Source organism: Podarcis cretensis (assembly GCF_951804945.1).
Source record: "Podarcis cretensis genome assembly, chromosome: 4".
Taxonomy (NCBI): Eukaryota; Metazoa; Chordata; class Lepidosauria; order Squamata; family Lacertidae; genus Podarcis; species Podarcis cretensis.
This window is the reverse complement of record NC_137173.1, coordinates 57,036,740-57,055,549: the sequence shown is the minus strand read 5'-3', so window position 1 is coordinate 57,055,549 and position 18,810 is coordinate 57,036,740. Positions and strand designations below refer to the sequence as shown.

Here is an 18,810-nt window from a genome sequence, read left to right as displayed (position 1 = left end):
TCCCCGCCTGGCGCTGACCAATCGGAATGTTGCGCACGTGACGAGCGTTCACTGCGATGACCTCATCCCTGGTGTGGGATGACGTCAAATTCAAGATGGATGGAATCACGGCGGTGGCGGCAGCGCGCGCGGGTGAATCGTAAAAGGAGGCGGCCGGAGAGTGGGGGGGAAGGAAGGGGGGAGCCTGTCCAGCGGCGGAGAAGGTGAGTAGCGGGCCCCAGTCCCTGCCTGCTCAAGGCGGGTCTCCCCCCACCCTGCACAAAGGCGTGGGTTTCCCCATGCACAAAGGCGTCTTTTCCTGACGTAACTCTGAGGTATGTTTTTCCCCCCCTCCACCGTGTAAGGGCTGCGGTCCCTGAGCTCGCATTTGCGCCTGCGCAGGTTACAAAACGGGTTCCCACCCCTTTGTGGCGCATGCGTTGATCCCAGCAGCCTCGCTCATGGTACGGAATACGCATGCCCTTGTGTTCCTCTGGGTGTCTAATACGCATGTCTGTTGCCCGCTTTCGGTGCATGGTTACTTCTTTTCACTGCGCCTGTGCGTTGCCCATACGGACACAGTTGACCGCACACCCGCTATGCTCGGGGTAGTCCCTGTGGGTGGGGTGAAAGAGGGCTCTGTGAGCGTGCGCAGGAAAATGGGTGTGGTGGGCTGTTGAGCCTTATGATGTCATTCTGGGTAAGGAGTAGGGGGGGGGAATTGCTCTCTGCAGGAGGAAAAGGGTGCTAATGTGCCCTCTCATAAGTGCTTTACATTTCTTGAGATGCTAGCATTCGGAGATGGAGGTTCAAGCACAAATAGAATCTGCACCCTGTGACATACTTTCCCCCAAACCAACATACACGTGGGTTGGTTCTAGTTATGCAGGAGGATTCTGGGGAGCGCTTTGGTCATAATAGCCAGATGTGATTTTGCTTTTGTTTTATCACTTGCTGACCCCTCTTAATGAAAATAGTTATGGGGTCAACTTACACTGGCACCTAAAAAAACTATGAATTAAGGTTTGTCCTTGTTGGTTTAGGTTACTGCTGCTTTGTTAACTCCCCGATTTTTGTATTTTACAGTACAATCTTATGCATGTCAACTCTAAAGTATGCCCCATAGACTTCAAATGGGCTTACTCCCAGGTAAGTTAGTATGGAATTGAAGCCTTACTGTAATATTGTGATGATTTTTTATTGTTATTTTTTAAATCAGAAATGTGCTTTATTGTCATGTGATTGATTCAGATAAGATAGCATTATCTCATCATTGCTTTATAGTCAAAAAGTAAAAGGACAGAGAAATGAGAAATCATAGTACAAAGGCATATGCACAGATAAATAATCTATTAAGATTATTGATAAGTTAATAATGGATAGCTGACAGAGTGGAAGAATATGTGGAGATAAATTCTTTAAAAATGGTGAGTAGAATCGAAAATGAGATAAAGCAGAACATCTAAAATGGAAAGTCCCCAAATGAAAGAGCTGTTTAATGATCAAATCACTGTGATTGAGTTGTAAGGGTAAATATTATCTTCAGTTTTCTCATTCTATTGACTTATGAAAAAGTCCAGTGCTCTGTGGACTTATTCTCATGTTGATCTATGTCTTCTTAGATGTGCATTTTAATGCATGTTATTACTTGTCATTTATTTTCCAACCAGACTTTTAATTGAACACATGCTTTGATCTTCTCATATTTTGCAATGTAAATTCTGGCAAGAGCTAGGAGAGTTACAGTTGCTTCAAAATCAATTAGTCTCATTTCAGATTTCAGGTACCAAAGAGGAAAAGATTTTATGGTGTATATATATCTTGGGGCAGGGGAAGGGGACTTTTGTCGTTTAAAGTTAGGCTATGAATGTGATAAAGAAATACAGTGTGGTGCTATCAAATACCATTGCCTGCTGAAATCAACTCAACCATACTGATGCCAAATCCAGCCACACAGATCAACAAGAACTAACTTGAGATCCAGCTAGATCAGCTATAGAATCTGCTACTTCAATCCCAGAACTGTTTTCATTACAAGGTGCCAGCCCTGGGATACACAAAAATAAATTGCATCTGGCCATGTCCTATGTGCTGCCCAGCCATCTTTTGAATAACTATAACCAGCCCATACAAATAAAGCATTCTGTTTAGATTTAATTTCAGTAGGCCCAAGCAGATGCGCCAAAATGGCTTCATGTGGAACATGAGTTTTGTGATACATCTAGCAAATGTATGTCCCAATATGATACAATGGTATCTAATGATCTAAGTGAAAACTGATTGTGTATACAAATAAAACAACCCCATAACACACAAAGTAACACAAAAGAGTCTAAGGAATACAGAGTTACTGCTCATTGCAGGAGCAGATGACAAAATAACAGTGCCATCAATTTCAGCCAATATCCTGCCTAAAATGGTCTGAACAAGTTGATGAAATTCAAGTAAATGAGACGGGCAGGTTTTCCTGGATAAAGTAGCTTTATATGTAGGTACCACAACTGAAAAGGCCCTGCCACTTATGCACAGCCATCACACTTCAAGGCAATGAGGGCATTCACTGAAGTTTTTCTGACAATGGGCCAAGTACAGGGGAAGAAGCATGTGTTAATAAAAACGGACCACTTCTGCTCTGCCCCCTTCCCACTTCAGTCACACAAGGGCACAAAGTTAAAACAATCAAAAATCCTAGTGAAACAAAAGTGCTGGTGGAGTGCAGCTGTTCCTTTCCCAGCATGCTTTGCCATTTCACTGGAAAGGCAGTCATGGAGAAGAAGCCCTTGGTGTGAATTTCTTGGCCACACCACAGGAAAGAGAACCCCCAACTCAGAGTGACCATCCTGTGCTCCCAAGGTGAGGCAGAAGGCATACTTGGGCATCAAAGTCAGACATCACCTAGTGTGGTTATAATAGACCTCCAAGAGAGGGCCACCAAGTGTTTCCCTCCGAACTCCTGCCTGTGTCAAAGACAGGGTTGTAAAAAGCTAAAATGAAGATTGATGACAAGACTATTACCCCCCCCCCCCCCAACTTTGCCTCTCTTGTGCTTGAGTAATGCAGGCTACTTTCTCCATGCTCTTCTCTAATATTTGAAGTGAACTAAGCTGAGGAAAGCAGCTGAGAGATGTGAAGTGCAGGTGGGGTGGGGTTTTCCTCGCAAAGTGTTCAGTTGTATGCGTTGGGCTTAATTACATGTGCTTTAGGCTTAGTAGGAGATGAGAACTAAAGTGGTACTCCAGAAATATTGACGGAAGAGGGTTTTAAGGAACCTTTGAAGGAAGAAAGAAGTTGCATCATGAAGGTGTTCTGTATGAGCATTCTTGACATAAGGAGTGGAAGGGAGAAAGGGCACAGTTGTTTAAGTGAGCAGGAAACCTTTAAATAGCTAGCAGGGTGGAATGAAGGCCACGGGTAGTGATATATCAAGATACGGTAGTGGAGATAGCATGGTTCAAAGCCATGGAGGACTGCACTTCAAAGGTGAGGGTGAGGTGTTTTTACGCAAATGGACAAGAAACCAGTGCAGGTGTTTATGCAGGATGTCACATACTGTAGGCTGAACAGCAACATTGGTAAACAGGTCTTGCTTCAGTACCCAGCATGGTCAACTAAATTCTGGGCCTCACCAGCTCCAGGAGACCCACTTGGGCTGTTGGCCCTGTGCTGTACAGAAGTGGTGGTAAAAAGATACAGCCAGTGCTACAGTGATCATCTTTTTTCCAGTACCTTTGTACACCTGGGCAAGTGCTTGATAAGTCTGAGGTAGGACTATGGATTACAACTTGCTCAGGGGCCTCCTCTTGCTCCTGACACTGCTAAGCAGGGGGAAAGAAAACAAAGCCAAAACCTGACTTGCAATATAAGAACATGGGCAGAATGAGTGGGAGCAAAAGTTTGTTCATGGCTGGCCACTTGTGGACTTTTGAAGGAAACAAACCACAGGCCCATGTGTTCACACACATTGTGACATGACAGGCTTTGGGTTGTGGCTTGTTTCTTCCCCTGTGCAGTGCATTAATGGAGGAGGAGCAAAGCACCTGAAAATGTGAAACTTTCACGCACTGATTATTTTTTTTTCAAGCAAGCTGTTTTATCTCCCCCAGATCATCTGAGATGCAGACCTGAAAGTAACTGTAAATTAAGGAAGAAATGGAATCCTGAATCTTTCTGTTGTTTTTGAGCATATTCTAAATTCAAAAAGAGAGAAGGAAGGTTTTATGGTATGTTTTATTTTTAAATTACATTTGTTTTAAGATTATACTTTTTTGAAAAAATTCATTGTGTTTAGAGAGCATACCTGTTGTTGGGGGACACTGCTGGAATGGGAGCCCTGCTAGACACACCTTGCAAGGTAGAAGTGAGGGTGAAGGAACAGTTTCTGTTCTTCTGTCTTTTCTGGGCATTCCCTCCTTCCTTCACTCTCCATTTTGGAACTGTTTCCTTCCCACTGTTTCCACTGGGAGGGAAATCACTTACGTGAGCTCCAGGGCTGGCATATGTTTCCCCTGGTTTGGGGAGTAGTGTGTCCGGGGGCTGGGGATGCTATGGGTCTTTCAGATCCATGCCTTCATCAGATCTGCCACCAGCATGCCCCTTTTGTGACTCTTCTCATGTTGGAAGTCCATCGTCAATGAGGCAAGAGCCATGGAGGTTTTCATGTCAAGCGGGTGCTACCCAAGGTTGGACCTTCCCCTCTGGAGTCAAATCTCTCTCTCCACCCTTAGAGTGGGAGGTCTGAAACACTCTATGGCCCCTGAGATGCTTTCCCAAAGGACATAGCATTGGAGGATAATAGTAAAATTAGCTGGAGAAAAGCTAGCCTATTTGGATGCAAGGCTAAACTATAGCTAAGCCTTACATGAATGAGCAGAGGGAACCTGCAGTTTGTGTTGCTAGGCTACATCTCTAATCATTTACATCCATTGGCCACAGGTTTCCACTGCTGAATTATATAAACAAGAACTGTTCCTAAAGTTTTCTTCACTTCTTTTCTGCTGCATAACTCATGATACATATAGGCGTTCAACCCTCCTGCTCTTGACACAGCATTGTACACTTGAGTCAACCTTGCTCTAACACACAATCCTATACATGTTTATCTGGAGGAATGTTCCCTCTGAATTCAGTGAGACTTAACTTATCAGTCCACTATCTTACTGAACAGTAACCTTTCTCTCTTTTTTAAAAAGAATCCTCTTGGGTTTTCTTGCTTGGGCTGCAACAAAATTATAATATGATTGCCTATATAATTGTTTGCATAATTCATTTACATTGGCCTAGCATATATATATATATATATATATATATATATATATATATTTACAACTTTTTAGAAAAGTTGTTCATGTAATCCTTATGACAGTTGTTTCATGAGGCTGTCGGTAAAAAAAAAGGATGGAACAATACTTGCCTTAAGCTATACATGTAAGATACAAAAGGCTCAGTTTCCCAAACATTGGGCTGGAGCCAGACTAGGTTAGTTGCGCTTGATTACCATTGAAAGCAATGGGATTTAAGTCATATTGATTTCAATTTGAACAGACTAATTTAGTATCGATCCAAGCCAGCCTGCATGTGTACAGTGGGTTTGAAACTATACAGCACAGTGTCTATGTTTACTTAGTAATAAGTCCTGCCGTGTTGACTAGATCTTTCTCCTTAGTAAGTATATTTCAAACTGTGCCCTGAATATTTGTTTAGAAATTCATGGGGGGGTCACCCCCCCCCCGAATCTGACTTTTAAGTATTTGCATGCAGTTTGCTTTCATATATTGGATTATTTTTTGTTACAGAACAGGAGGGAATACCTAAACACATTTTTTGAACTCTGCTAGCTACTGTATGTAGTAATCACTACATTGGGGTGCCTTTTTAAAGATAAGTTAGCTTCCATATGCCTAGAATCATATCTGGTTGTTGTTGTTTGCATTTATGAATTGCTACTGATAAGGCAGGTGGCGCTGTGGGTTAAAGCCTCAGCGCCTAGGGCTTGCCGATCGAAAGGTCGGCGGTTCGAATCCCTGCGGCGGGGTGCGCTCCTGATGCTCGGTCCCAGCGCCTGCCAACCTAGCAGTTCGAAAGCACCTCCGGGTGCAAGTAGATAAATAGGGACCGCTTACCAGCGGGAAGGTAAACGGCGTTTCCATGTGCGGCTCTGGCTCGCCAGAGCAGCGATGTCACACTGGCCACGTGACCCGGAAGTGTCTCCGGACAGCGCTGGCCCTTGGCCTCCTAAGTGAGATGGGCGCACAACCCCAGAGTCTGTCAAGACTGGCCCGTACGGGCAGGGGTACCTTTACCTTTACCTTTACTGATAAGGCATCCTGGAGTGATTTGCAGTACAATAAAACATATATAAAACAGTTTAAACAATTGCATATATAAAAACAACTATATATAAATCAGTTTAAAATGGCAACAAATATATGAAATCAATTACTGTGCACTAGGCTAGGCCTGTTGTAGTGGCTTACTGTGGGAGGAATTCAACTTGCGCTCTTCTGTTCATTCTGTGTGTGCAAGCATTCATTGCTGCAAGACAGAAAATCCCTCCCTCCTCCTTCCTCATGTTGTTCTGGGGGTTTACCTGGCTTTCCAGCGTGGATTTGGGAAGAGAAATGTCCACACAGCACTAAAGGGAGCCGTTGTGATGGCTTTTGTTAACACACCAGGTTAGTTGAATCAGGGCCGATGTATTCAGTGTATTGCTGTTTTAACTCCCATGGTGTATTAGGCATATCATCTTCCCTCTGTCTCCAAAGGAAAACAGATTACTATTTATATATTGACTTTTCAGCCTGTTACTGGAGAAGAATCCTTTACTTTTACAGCTTCCTTCCTTCCTTCCTTCCTTCCTTCCTTCCTTCCTTCCTTCCTTCCTTTTTTTGTTTCTTGTAAATGTACCTAAACGCTATTGGTTTTATTTTTTCTTGTCTTCCAGGTATACCTAAATCATGGAGGGACTCTTGCATTATATAAATCCAGCACATGCTATTTCTCTCCTAAGTGCTTTAAATGAGGAACGACTAAAAGGGCAACTTTGTGATGTTGTTCTTATAGTGGGAGACCAAAAATTTCGAGCTCATAAAAATGTTCTGGCTGCCAGCAGTGAATATTTTCAGTCTCTGTTCACTAAAAAAGAAAATGAGTCTCAATCAGTGTTTCAGCTTGACTTTTGCGAACCAGATACTTTTGACAATGTATTAAACTACATTTACTCATCATCCTTGTTTGTTGAGAAAAGCAGCCTTGCTGGTGTGCAAGAAGTGGGCTACAGTCTTGGGATTTCCTTTCTTACTAACATTGTTTCCAAAAGTCCTCAAATTCCATTGCCTGCATGTCCTATTAAGAAAATATTTTTCCAAGAGGATGATGAAAGCAGTTCCCAGAAAAGAAGTGTCATAGTTTGTCAGAGCAAAAATGAAGCACAGGGAAAAAATGTTGGTCAAACCTCACATGATGTAAGCCATAAGTCCTCGTCCTCAGTTGCTGTCAAACCTAAGCGGCCACAATCTACACAGCCAACTGAGTTTCTACATAGCTTATCGCAAAATGAAAGGAGATGGCTGAAAGACAGTTCTTTAAGATACTCCAAGTCCCACGAACATTCTTTGGCTACAGCAGATGATCAAAGCAGAACTAAAAGGAATGTAGTATTGTCACAGAAAACATCTGTAGAGGAAGAAGTGGGGGCAGATGAAGCAGGAGGAAGTGAGCAGTTCCTAAGAGGAAAGGCAGCAGAAGTATCTTTGAAGAGACCTTGTCCACCAGTCTTATCCTTACGTAGCTCATCTGAATCCACATTTTTGTTGAGAGAGACCGGAAAAGGAGCTGGTCCAGGGGAAGACAGGAATTTGCTATACTATTCAAAGTTAGGATTAGTGATCCCATCTAAGGTATCTGGTCCTGCAAACCAAAGTATTGACAGGAGTGGGCCGCTTGTAAAAAGTCTCCTTCGAAGGTCATTGTCCATGGATAGTCAAGTTCCTGTTTATTCGCCTTCTGTTGACTTCAAGTTTTCTCAAGGAACTTCAGCGGTGAACAACGCACAAGGGAGAATGTTAAATGTAATGTCACAAAAGCCATCTGTGAAAGAGTCTTCAGGAGAGGCAGCTCCTGATGACAAGACACATGTAATGTACCCCCATCGCCTTAGGTCCTTTAGTGCCTCCCAGTCTGGAGACAGGGAGGTCGCTTCACCTCTTAGAGAAATACGGATTAAAACAGAACCTAGCAGTCCACTTTCAGAGCCTTCTGAAATAATAAGAATTACTGTTGGGGATGCTTCATCATCTTCCAATAAGATCAATGCTTTTAAAACAGAAGATGATCATAAGGATCTCAGTAGACTCCCAGCTAAAAGGAGGTTTCAAGCAGACAGAAGGCTACCACTCAAAAAAATCAAAGTGGATGAACATGCTTCCCCTGGGTCTGAGGACAATTTTGAGGAAAACTCAAATCCTACCCCCCGTGATGCTGATTTCCCAGATTCTGACATTAGCAAAGATGAATATAGTGAGCTGGAAGAAACAAAGCCTAACAAAAAGTTTAAGTGCAAACATTGCCTTAAGATATTCAGGTCAACAGCAGGCCTTCATCGTCATGTCAATATGTACCACAACCCTGAAAAACCCTATTCTTGTGATATTTGTGATAAGAGATTTCATACAAACTTCAAAGTTTGGACGCATTGCCAGACCCAGCATGGAATTGTGAAGAACCCTTCACCTGCTTCCAGTTCCCACGCTATCTTGGATGAAAAGTTCCAAAGGAAGTTAATTGATATAGTGAGGGAGCGAGAGATTAAAAAGGCCCTGATCGTCAAGCTAAGGCGTGGCAAGCAAGGTTTTCAGGGGCAGGCTGGTTCACAAGCACAGCAAGTCATCAAAAGAAACCTGAGGTCGAGAACCAGAGGAGCCTACATATGTACCTACTGTGGGAAGGCATATCGCTTCCTCTCACAGTTCAAGCAGCATATAAAAATGCATCCAGGGGAAAAAGCAGTTGGAGGAAATAAGCCACTTAAGCCCAAAGAGGAACCTCGCGTCGAAAGCCCAGTAGAAAACAAAAAAGTTTACCAGTGCCGCCTTTGTCATGCTAACCTTCCCTCTCTTATTGAACAGGGGAATCATGAGCGGCTCTGCCGGAATGCAACTGTCTGCCCATATTGCAGCCTCCGTTTTTCTTCTCTAAACCTGAAGCATGACCACGAAATGGCATGCGAATACAAGAAGCTCACCTGCCTAGAATGTATGCGCACTTTCAAATCCTCTTTCAGTATTTGGCGTCACCAGGTTGAGGTTCACAATCAGAATACCATGGCTCCGACAGAGAACCTGTCTCTGCCGGTTGTGGAACACAACGGCGAAGTGAGCGGCACTTCCAGGCTGCATTCTCAGCTGGAGCCGAACAAGACGAACAGCTTCGTTGCAGCCAAAGAAGACAGCGTGTTCAGCGACTCCTCTGAGCAGATTAATTTTGACTCGGAAGATTCCTCATGCCTCCCCGAAGATCTGAGTGTCTCCAAGCAGTTTAAAATCCAAATCAAAGAAGAGCCTGCAGATGATTTAGAAGAGGAGGTCTCTGAAGGCAACCAGGAACACAAGGAAACCATCTCCAATAAAGACACTGGCTTGTGGCCTTGTGAAAAATGTGGGAAAATCTTTACGGTGCACAAGCAGCTAGAGCGCCACCAGGAGCTTTTGTGTTCTGTGAAGCCCTTCATTTGCCATGTATGCAACAAGGCCTTCCGCACCAATTTCCGCCTGTGGAGTCACTTCCAGTCCCACATGGCACAAGCTACAGAGGAGCCTGTGCGAAAAGAACCTGAGATTTACGCACCAGCTAATTCTCCGTCACCCCCACCTTTGCCTCCTCCCCCACCCCTTCCCAAAATACAACCTTTGGAACCCGATAGCCCTACAGGGTTGTCAGAAACTCCTTCAGTTACTGAGAAATTATTTGTCCCTCAGGAATCGGACACACTCTTTTACCACGCTCCACCACTTTCAGCGATCACTTTCAAAAGACAGTACATGTGCAAACTCTGCCATAGGACATTCAAAACTGCATTTAGTCTTTGGAGTCACGAACAGACACACAATTAAAAGAAGAAGAAGAAGGCATAAGGAATGCCTACAAGGGATTTTTAAGATTTAATTTCCCTGATGTTTCTGAAGTTACAGCATTTGAAATGAAGTTTTTATATATATATATATAAAGGGACAAGAACCCTCAGCAATTAAATTTGACATTTGTGGTGCAGCTTTGGATGTGGAGATTAAGGTAAACTCAATTTATTGTTAGTAAATTGCTCACATTTTAAGGCATTGTGGTCTAGGATCTCCTACTTAATGAATAATTGCATTCATTTAAATCTGGTTACATGTTCTTCATCCTGTGATCCTGGTATATATGGATTTATATAAAAAGGCAACAGCAAGTTAAAAGAGTTTAGAATAATGCAAATCCTGAAAAATGTTTATTGTTTTCACAGAGATTTAATTCTCTCATAGGCACCATAGAAATATTACTCATTCATTTGATGTTAAGGAAAGAAATGGAGAATTTTGCTGTGTTGACCTTGATCTTATTGAACATTAGCAATAACAAATAAAACCTCGTTTGAGTTAACTTTACCCTTATTGAAAACTGATTAACATGGAGTTTTTTGGTTACTGGAATTTTCTGTATGGATATTGTGCAAGATACGATACAATTAAATGTTAGCAATATGTGAATATTTGGATTTTTATATATAAAGTAGCAGCCAGCCTGCTTCCAGCCATTTTAAAGCATTTTTGAAGGAAGAGTATCAAAATGAAGATGCTTTATTTGGGCCTCAGAGGCCGATATTCTATAGATATTTTGGTAACTAGACAATGTGCTAAGCAACTGCCAACTGATATCCTAATGCAAACTATATTACTGTTTTAAATACAAAACAGCATTGAGTGGATGTCAAAAATTAAGTTGTGCTTTGTTTCTTCTGATTTGTATTGGTGTGGATGTGTTTTATTACAGTGGAATGTATGACTATGCTAGTTCTGAAAAGGAGAAGCAAATGCCATTTTTTTGGTGGTGAGCTCTGCTGAGAATACAAGAAAGTTTTTTTGGGGGGAAGTTCAGATGTAAATATTTACATATGTATAAGTGAATAAAATAAATACACAGAACCTCTATTAAATATAAATAGTTCAGAAAGGAAAATGCAGTACCACAAATGTATTTCACAAATAACGAGCAGAATGTTTCTCTTACCCTGTATCATACTTTGAGTATCTTTTTGTTTTGTACTTAAATAAAAAAAAGATTGTTTAAAGCATATGAAGTACAATCCAATGCTCACTTAGGCATGCTTAAGGCCTATGGGTTGTATTCAACGCTGTTGTTCCACTTGTACAGCAGGCTTCCACTTGTGCAATATAATGTCCCCCATTCACCTGCAGACCCCTCAAAATCTGCTCCAGAGGCTTGGGGGACCCTCCAGAGTAGATTTTGGGGGAGTAACAGGGGGATGGTAAAGTTTTGTTGTGCGAGCGGAATTCTGTCACACAGCGTTTGATAGGACTCGTTGATTTTTATGGGTCTAATCTTGCAGTAGATGGTGACATGCAGTCATACTTACTGTGTTACGAGCATGTAAATTCCACTTCATCCAGTGCAATTTACACACACACCTATTTATAGGACAGGGGTAGCCATATACCTTTTCCAAAGATCCATGTGTGCTTAGATAATATGCACAAATTCTTGTACACATTAGGGTTGAAATAAAGGGAGAAACCATTGGGTAGGCAAGTTCTGTGTGCACTTTGGTACTCATGCAGTTGGAAAAGACTACTGGAATTGGGTCATTGAGTTGTAGCAGGGCACTTGCTCCCAAATGGCAGAGTAGCATCATTAATACAGATATCTGCCAGGAAGCTCTTAAGGTTTTGTTTCCTACTCAGGAATCGACATTTAAAACTAATGAATTGCTAGTTGCATTTTAAACTTGATCTAAGGTATGAATGCTGTAGTTGAATTACTTAGCTTTTGGATTATGGGAAAAGACAGTAAACTTTGGTGTTCAGCACCGAGTAATTATGAGATTCATTAAAAGGAGTGAGAAGTTGGTTCTCGAGTTCGTGTGGAGCGGGAGTAATAACTGGCACCCCAATTTTAAATGAATTTATTTTTAAGAAATTCTTTTGATATCAATAGAATCAACTTCCATGTCAGTCCAGAAAGAACAACAACATAGCACATTTCCTAAGACTTACTACATATTTGTAAATTAGTCCCATTAAGTAATTTTGATCTATTTAATGCCATTCATGTGAAATATGGTTGGGGTTTTTTTTACTTGTTTTCTGAAGAATAGTGTATGAGAAGCTGCTTTTGAAACCCAGCTATATATTAAAAGCAGCTTCTGATGAAGCATGGGAAACTGCTCTTCAGAAATGCAAATAAAATAGCTTATTACCTGTGTGGATCTTCCATGGTTCCATTTTAAGAGCCAACAGGGTGTGAGGCATACAAAACTTTGATCTTTCTTTCCTAAACTTTAAGATTTTGCATAGCTTTCAAGTAGAATAAGAACATCAAGTGATAAAAGCATGAGACTTAATTTCAGAGTTGTGGGTTCGGGCCCCATGTTGGGTAAAAGATTCCTGCACTGCTGGGGGTTGGACGAGATTATTCTCTGGGTCCCTTTCAGCTCTGCAATTCTGTGATTCTGTGCAGTGTAATAGAATTCTAAAAGTGGAAGCGAGGCCTATTACTAGCAAGACCTTTTCTCTTTGTGCTATAAGCAAATATTTGTATCAAAACTTTGCTTATTCCATACTTAAAAGGTATTTAGGGCAGCTCGCTCAGGGCTTTTCTCACACATTCCAGCATTCCTTACCCATATCTGTGTGTAGCACATAAATACCTTCTGCAGAAATAGCAGTAGAACCTTTTCCAACTGTTGTGACAAGAGAAATCTATGCTAGTTGCATCTTTTCTCTTTTAGTTTACACGTTGCATGTCTCCATATGTGTATCTGCCTAAGGACGGCCATGACTACTCATATGTAGACGGGAACGGAAAGTGCAACTCAACCTACCTACAGCTTGTCCATTGGTTTTATACACAAAACACTATGCGGTCAGTTTCATTCATCAGAACTTCACTGATGTTAGTTATAGAACTTGCATTAATTTCAATGGATTGGAGTCAATATCATCCTTTCTAGATAGCAGTATTTTATTCTAGCAGGGCTCCTGTGCCTTTAAGCAAATATGGGGCAGACATTTCCCCCAGCTTTGACTCCATACTGGGAATAGCTTCACCAATTGAATTTCTTCTTACAAGCCCTGCCAAAACCAGTTCCCCCCCACCTCAGTCCTAGAAAAGGGAAATATGCCTTCATAGCAGTGCTTTGTTAACTGAATCCTCAAGCATCTAGAAAAGGGAAGTACCGGTACTATGCCTGTCTAATGGTGCTTCACTAACTTAATCCTCAAGCAGAAACTTCAACAGGAGTTCTGCTATATTACTATTTGGGTTACAATAAGGTAATAAAACCTAAATAACTAGGATTTTAAAGACTACAATATGCTTTTTAAGAAATGGGGCTTTTTCTTAAAAAATAATACTAAGGATTTTTGTTAGTTTCTAATGTTAGGTCGGTTTTTGTTACCTTTTTCACATCAGTTCTTGTTTATTAACTGATTAAAAAACAACCCTGCCTCTCAGAATACTTTTTTGGGTACGTTTATAGACAGAGATTTTCCCTCTGGGTTTTTAATCCAATACTTTAAAGAGCTGTAAGAGTGTTTATTTTGCTGGACATGGAATAAATATACTTCTGCTTAAAGATTAATATATGTTTTAAAAGTTATAAATTATGGAATATGTTGCTTATTATATACCTTAAATCTTCAAGGAATATATTTAGTTTGACCATAATAAAAATAAAATGAAAACTATTGATTTGTTATTTATCATGTTTAATTCTGCAGTGCTGTAATGAAATACTAAAATAGTCTCATTCTACACAACAAAAGGCTTTGAGCATATATTTTTATCAAATAAAGTTCACAATCTCTCAAACTGAGGGATTTGAGGTATTAACATGAGAAAATTTGCAGATTTGAAATACATATTTTTCAATACTTATTTAGGTCTGTTGCTAAAATGGACAAAATTCAGCCCTGTTCCAAATAGTCACTTGAATGAGAATTTAATGTCAACATGTTCAGAAGTAGCCCTTGAAATTAAAGTAATTTCAGACTTGTGTAATAAGAGTATTCCTCCAGAAAAGCTTAATCAACATCTGGGAATTGACATTTAATTATGAAAGCACCAATACTTGAAAAAGTGTTTTTGGTTTTAAGCAAGTGCTTTGCTGAATTCTATCTACAAATAAAAATATCCAAATGGTAATAACTGTGGAAAAACTTCATGGAAGTATTTCTCTAAAAAGGCTACATTTTTTTAGCTATTTTAACATACTAAGGAAATGTAGCATTACTTTCCCGTCTACCTTTGTTGGATTTTTCTGTATGGAAAGGAAGGGTTATGAAAACAATTTTTTTTGATAAATGGATCCTTAAATTATTCTCCCCCCCCCCCAAAGCAACTATTGATGGCTCACTTAGAATAGTCACACTTAGGTCAATGGGATAATTTCAGAGAATTATATCTGGGTGTCACCCTTGTGATTATATATTGGGATACTTTATTTACTCTCCTATATTTACTAGGGGGGACGCGGGTGGCACTGTGAGTTAAACCACAGAGCCTAGGACTTGCCGATCAGAATGTTGGCGGTTTGAATCCCTGCGACACAGTGAGCTCCCGTTGCTCAGTCCCTGCTCCTGCCCACCTAGCAGTTTGAAAGCATGTCAAAGTGCAAGTAGATAAATAGGTACCGCTCTGGCAGGAAGGTAAACGGCATTTCCGTGTGCTGCTCTGGTTTGCCAGAAGCGGCTTAGTCATGCTGGCCACATGACCTGGAAGCTCCCTTGGCCAGTAAAGCGAGATGAGCGCCGCAACCCCAGAGTCGGTAATGACTGGACCTAATGGTCAGGGGTCCCTTTACCTTTTATTTACTAGGGCAGTGCACATGATCTTGCCAGATCCCAAACCAAATTCAAGTTGAACTGGGATGCAGCTGGATTGGATTGAGGCAGCCCCAGGTCAGGTCAGGTCCACCTGGAATGATCTGGGAGTGTCAAGGGTGGCAGTCTAGCAGCAAGGGCAGGGGCAGATGTGCAGGCAACCTGCATGTGTTATTCTCTCTCCCCTCACATGAAGACCATGCTTAATCAGGGTTTTTAAACCTAATTAAACGCTGTGTACAGACCTGGATGGGTAGGGGCCCAGATCAGAGTTGGTTCAATCCTAGGTCAGATCAGGGCTTCTCCAAAGCAAATATTTATCTCTCTCGCATTACACAGCTTTCCAAATTATGGTAGTAATTCCTGGATTCAGAAGTGGGAAATCCAAATAAATTGCATTTAGCAACATGGTCAAAACTCTGAACCCAGCAACTTTGATTCCAAACTAGTTCCATGTATTGATTTAGTCGATAACTTCAATGAAATTGTTTCAGACAGTTTTTCTATATCTTTAGCACCATGTCTGAATCCTGACTCGAGGGTTAGAGCAGGCATAGGCAAACTCAGCCCTCCAGATGTTTTGGGACTACAACTCCCATCATCCCTGACCAATTGTCCTGTTAGCTAGGGATCATGGGAGTTGTAGTCTCAAAACATCTGGAGGGCTGAGTTTACCTATGCCTGGTTTAGAGACACAAAAGATTGTTTTTTAAGAGCTGAAAGTAGTTCTCGCACAGTTATATTTGATTCAGGAGATCTTTCAGGTTTCTAAAATTACAAACCTTTCAAACCTGTTTATCAATGCCATAGGAAGGCGTATATCGTCATAGGTAACAATGCCTTTACCATTGTTTCTCTGGAAGTGTGTTTTTATATCTTCTTCAACCCTAACCCATTGTCATTGGCAGCTGGTATGTGCCTATAGTCCTCTGTAACATTGTTTACATTTTCTTGCCTGAGTATTAGGGTAAAATAAATGTACATTTCTTTTTCCTACAGTGGTAACTAGTTCATCAGTACTGAAACCTTGTATAGAGCTGAACCTTACTGTAATAGTCTGGGCTGTAGTGTCATATACAGGTAACTCGCAGCTTATGTGCATTTAACTTGTGCGCATTCAACTTTACACTCTTGGCAAATAAAAACAAATAAATAAAAAGGGGTCATCTGGTGGGGAGGCTTTGGCAATTCCACTCGCCATTGCACTCAATGTGTTTTGACTATATGTGATTTTTGGCTTTATGTGTTATTCCTGGAACCTAACCCCCATGTAAGTTAAGAGTTGCCTGTATTCTTATCTCAAAGATTTTTGTATGGCTTAACTTGACCTGTGAAGGAACACTATCAAGATAAGCACTCCATGAGGTCCTTAACCATTTTACCACTTTATATCATGAAGAAACTATCTAAATTATAGGCCACCTATGGTGATATCATTTATTTTTAAAGGACCACTGTTGTCAATAGAACTAAATCTGCTTCTAATTGCAGCATTGGCACTTATATGGTAAACAATTAAATGCCTACATTTGAATGTTGCTAATTCTTTTTATAGCTCTTGAACCTGATTGTGTGGACTGCACCAAGTTCTTGTTTTTGTGTTTTACATTTTAATTTAGTTTTGCATTTCATAGCACTTTGTTGGTTATACATACTGCCAGTTACCTTTCAGCTGTATATGAACTGGTTGCTAATTTATTTTATCCCCTTCCTACAGCCAAAGGTCAAATCTAAATGGCTTGAGGGAAGTTTCAAAAGAAAATTAACAAAAAGGCCTAATTTTCTTGATAGTATTCCTATCTACTCTGGGGCTTCTTTAAAAGGGCAACTGGAGTAGCCATCACCAATATGCAGAAAGGACTGTAACTAAACTTCTATTGACATTGCTTCTGATCTCAATCTAAAGATATATACAAATTTCATTAAAAAGGTCTGTTTTTATATTTATTTATATATTGTAGGCATTATACTGGTTTAATACATCTGTGCTGAATTTTAAGTAGCAATCCAATTAACTTTTTTAGGACTGAGAAATCCTGTTTTCAGAATCCCTTCTTTTAATGTAATGTTGCTGCTTTGTATTACTTTTCTACTGTATGTTTTCTTTACCTAGATCTTTATTAAGAAAATTTGGAGTAAAATAAACATGTTATTTCGAGTGATTCTGTCTCATGGGAGTCTAATATGAAATAGGCTGCCAGTGCTCCAGTTCTCATTAGGTGGCAGTAAGACCCTGCAATATCAGAGGAACTTATCACTAGTTTAATGTGTTGCAGCATTGGGATACATAAATTTTGTATTTTCATGCTGTGAACCGCCCTGAGATCTTTGGATGTAGAGTGGTATACAAATTTAAATTTCAGAAGCGTCACAGTTGTATGCAGGAGTTCTTCCAGGGCCACCTGCCCTGTCCTTTCCACCCTTCCCCCCTCTGCCACTGCAGTTCCTCCTTCCCCTTGCAGTAGTTTTCCCTGTTGCCCTGCCTGTGTAGTTGCTTAAAGGCGCACTCTGATTCTTGGGATCAATAGCTAGGCCAGCATAGTCTCCTTCCCCACTCTTGGCCCCCATGAAAGCTGGCAGCCCAGGCAACTGATGCTGAGATCTCATTAAAATCCAGCTGTGCAGTGGAATTAAACAGCATTTTTTCCTTAGCACTTAAAAATCCAAGCAATTGTTTTACTGTTAAGCTAAGCAGCAGCTTAGATGGGCACCCTGGGCTCCATACTGGGGTGTCAGAGAGCCAGGGCACTTCATCCCCTCCCTCTGTTCTCCTATGGCTGCTTTCAGGAGGAGAAAATTAGCTTTTGGGATTCTTGGCAAATAATTGTGGCTCCAGAGCTCAAACTTCCCTGCTTTAGTTGGACAACCAGAAACCCGATGAAATGATCTGCTACAGGCATGTGAGATCCTTCCAGGGATGTTCTGGGTTTAGTGTAAGCTTAACCCAAGTATGTTTGGTTATTTTAAACCTACCTTCTAACCATATGTCACACCTGCCCCTTTACGTTTGATATCTTAGCAGGTACTGTTGTACTACAGACCCATAACTGGGTGGGGGGGAGGTGCGGATGTAGAACTTTTCCTAATGTGTAAACATGCTGCATGGAGTTGACTGGGGAATGCACAGAGTACTTTCAGAAAGCATGTTTCGCACAGAGGATGCACGATGAGAAAAAATGTGGGTTTTTTTACATAACCTCAGTAACCCAAACAGTAAGCATAAAACAATATACAAATACTTAGAAGTTACTATCTATCACTTATATAGGTAAGCATACAGTGTCCATGCTTTTCTGCTGTTTTCTTGTTATTATAGGTGCCAAAACCACACCAGACCATACATTTATATAACAGTCTGACCTTTAGCCTCCTTCAGTTTGTCAGTCAGCTTTTCTGTTATTGCCAAACTTTTCCAAGCCAAGGCGGCTCCTTTTAGCCTTTCCCAAAACCTGGCCACCTTTTGAGGAGCTGCCATCAAAAGATGCCCTATCAATTCTTTATTGTTTCGGTCCCTATTTTGTCAAAGCTGTAACATTTCTGGTTTTGGTCTTGTGGTACATTGTTAAAGGTAAAGGTAAAGGTACCCCTGCCCGTACGGGCCAGTCTTGACAGACTCTGGGGTTGTGCGCCCATCTCACTTAAGAGGCCAGGGGCCAGCGCTGTCCGGAGACACTTCCGGGTCACGTGGCCAGCGTGACATCGCTGCTCTGGCGAGCCAGAGTCGCACACGGAAACGCCGTTT

General features: G+C 41.2%; 2 protein-coding genes and 1 long non-coding RNA gene across 5 annotated transcripts in view; 1 reads left to right on the top strand and 2 right to left on the bottom strand.

The window, feature by feature from the left end:
* The window catches only part of UMODL1 (uromodulin like 1), a 75,243-nt gene that overhangs the window by 47,056 nt on the left and 9,377 nt on the right, over positions 1-18,810 (bottom strand). The window contains exon 1 of one of the 2 annotated variants that reach the window (XM_079973175.1): positions 19-211. The exons of the other annotated variant lie outside the window; for it this stretch is intronic. The gene's annotated coding sequence lies outside the window, so the exon portion shown is untranslated. Of the gene's footprint in view, positions 1-18; positions 212-18,810 lie in introns of those variants that run through there. 2 annotated transcript variants of the gene reach the window in all.
* Positions 208-14,543, top strand: ZBTB21 (zinc finger and BTB domain containing 21). Of its 2 annotated transcripts, none has more exons than XM_079973177.1 (4): positions 208-314; positions 1,066-1,128; positions 4,083-4,199; positions 6,920-14,543. In XM_079973177.1, exon 4 carries the CDS (start codon positions 6,933-6,935, stop codon positions 10,083-10,085), a length of 3,153 nt encoding a protein of 1,050 aa, XP_079829303.1. In that variant the 5' UTR covers positions 208-314; positions 1,066-1,128; positions 4,083-4,199; positions 6,920-6,932; the 3' UTR covers positions 10,086-14,543. The 2 variants fall into 2 exon arrangements, with proteins under 2 accessions (XP_079829303.1, XP_079829302.1); XM_079973176.1 differs by lacking the exon at positions 208-314 and adding an exon at positions 362-679.
* LOC307214556 lies at positions 4,188-5,926 on the bottom strand. Its single transcript, XR_013838209.1, has 2 exons — positions 5,413-5,926; positions 4,188-5,051 (listed from the first exon to the last, which is right to left on the bottom strand). It is a non-coding gene; the product is annotated as an uncharacterized lncRNA (long non-coding RNA).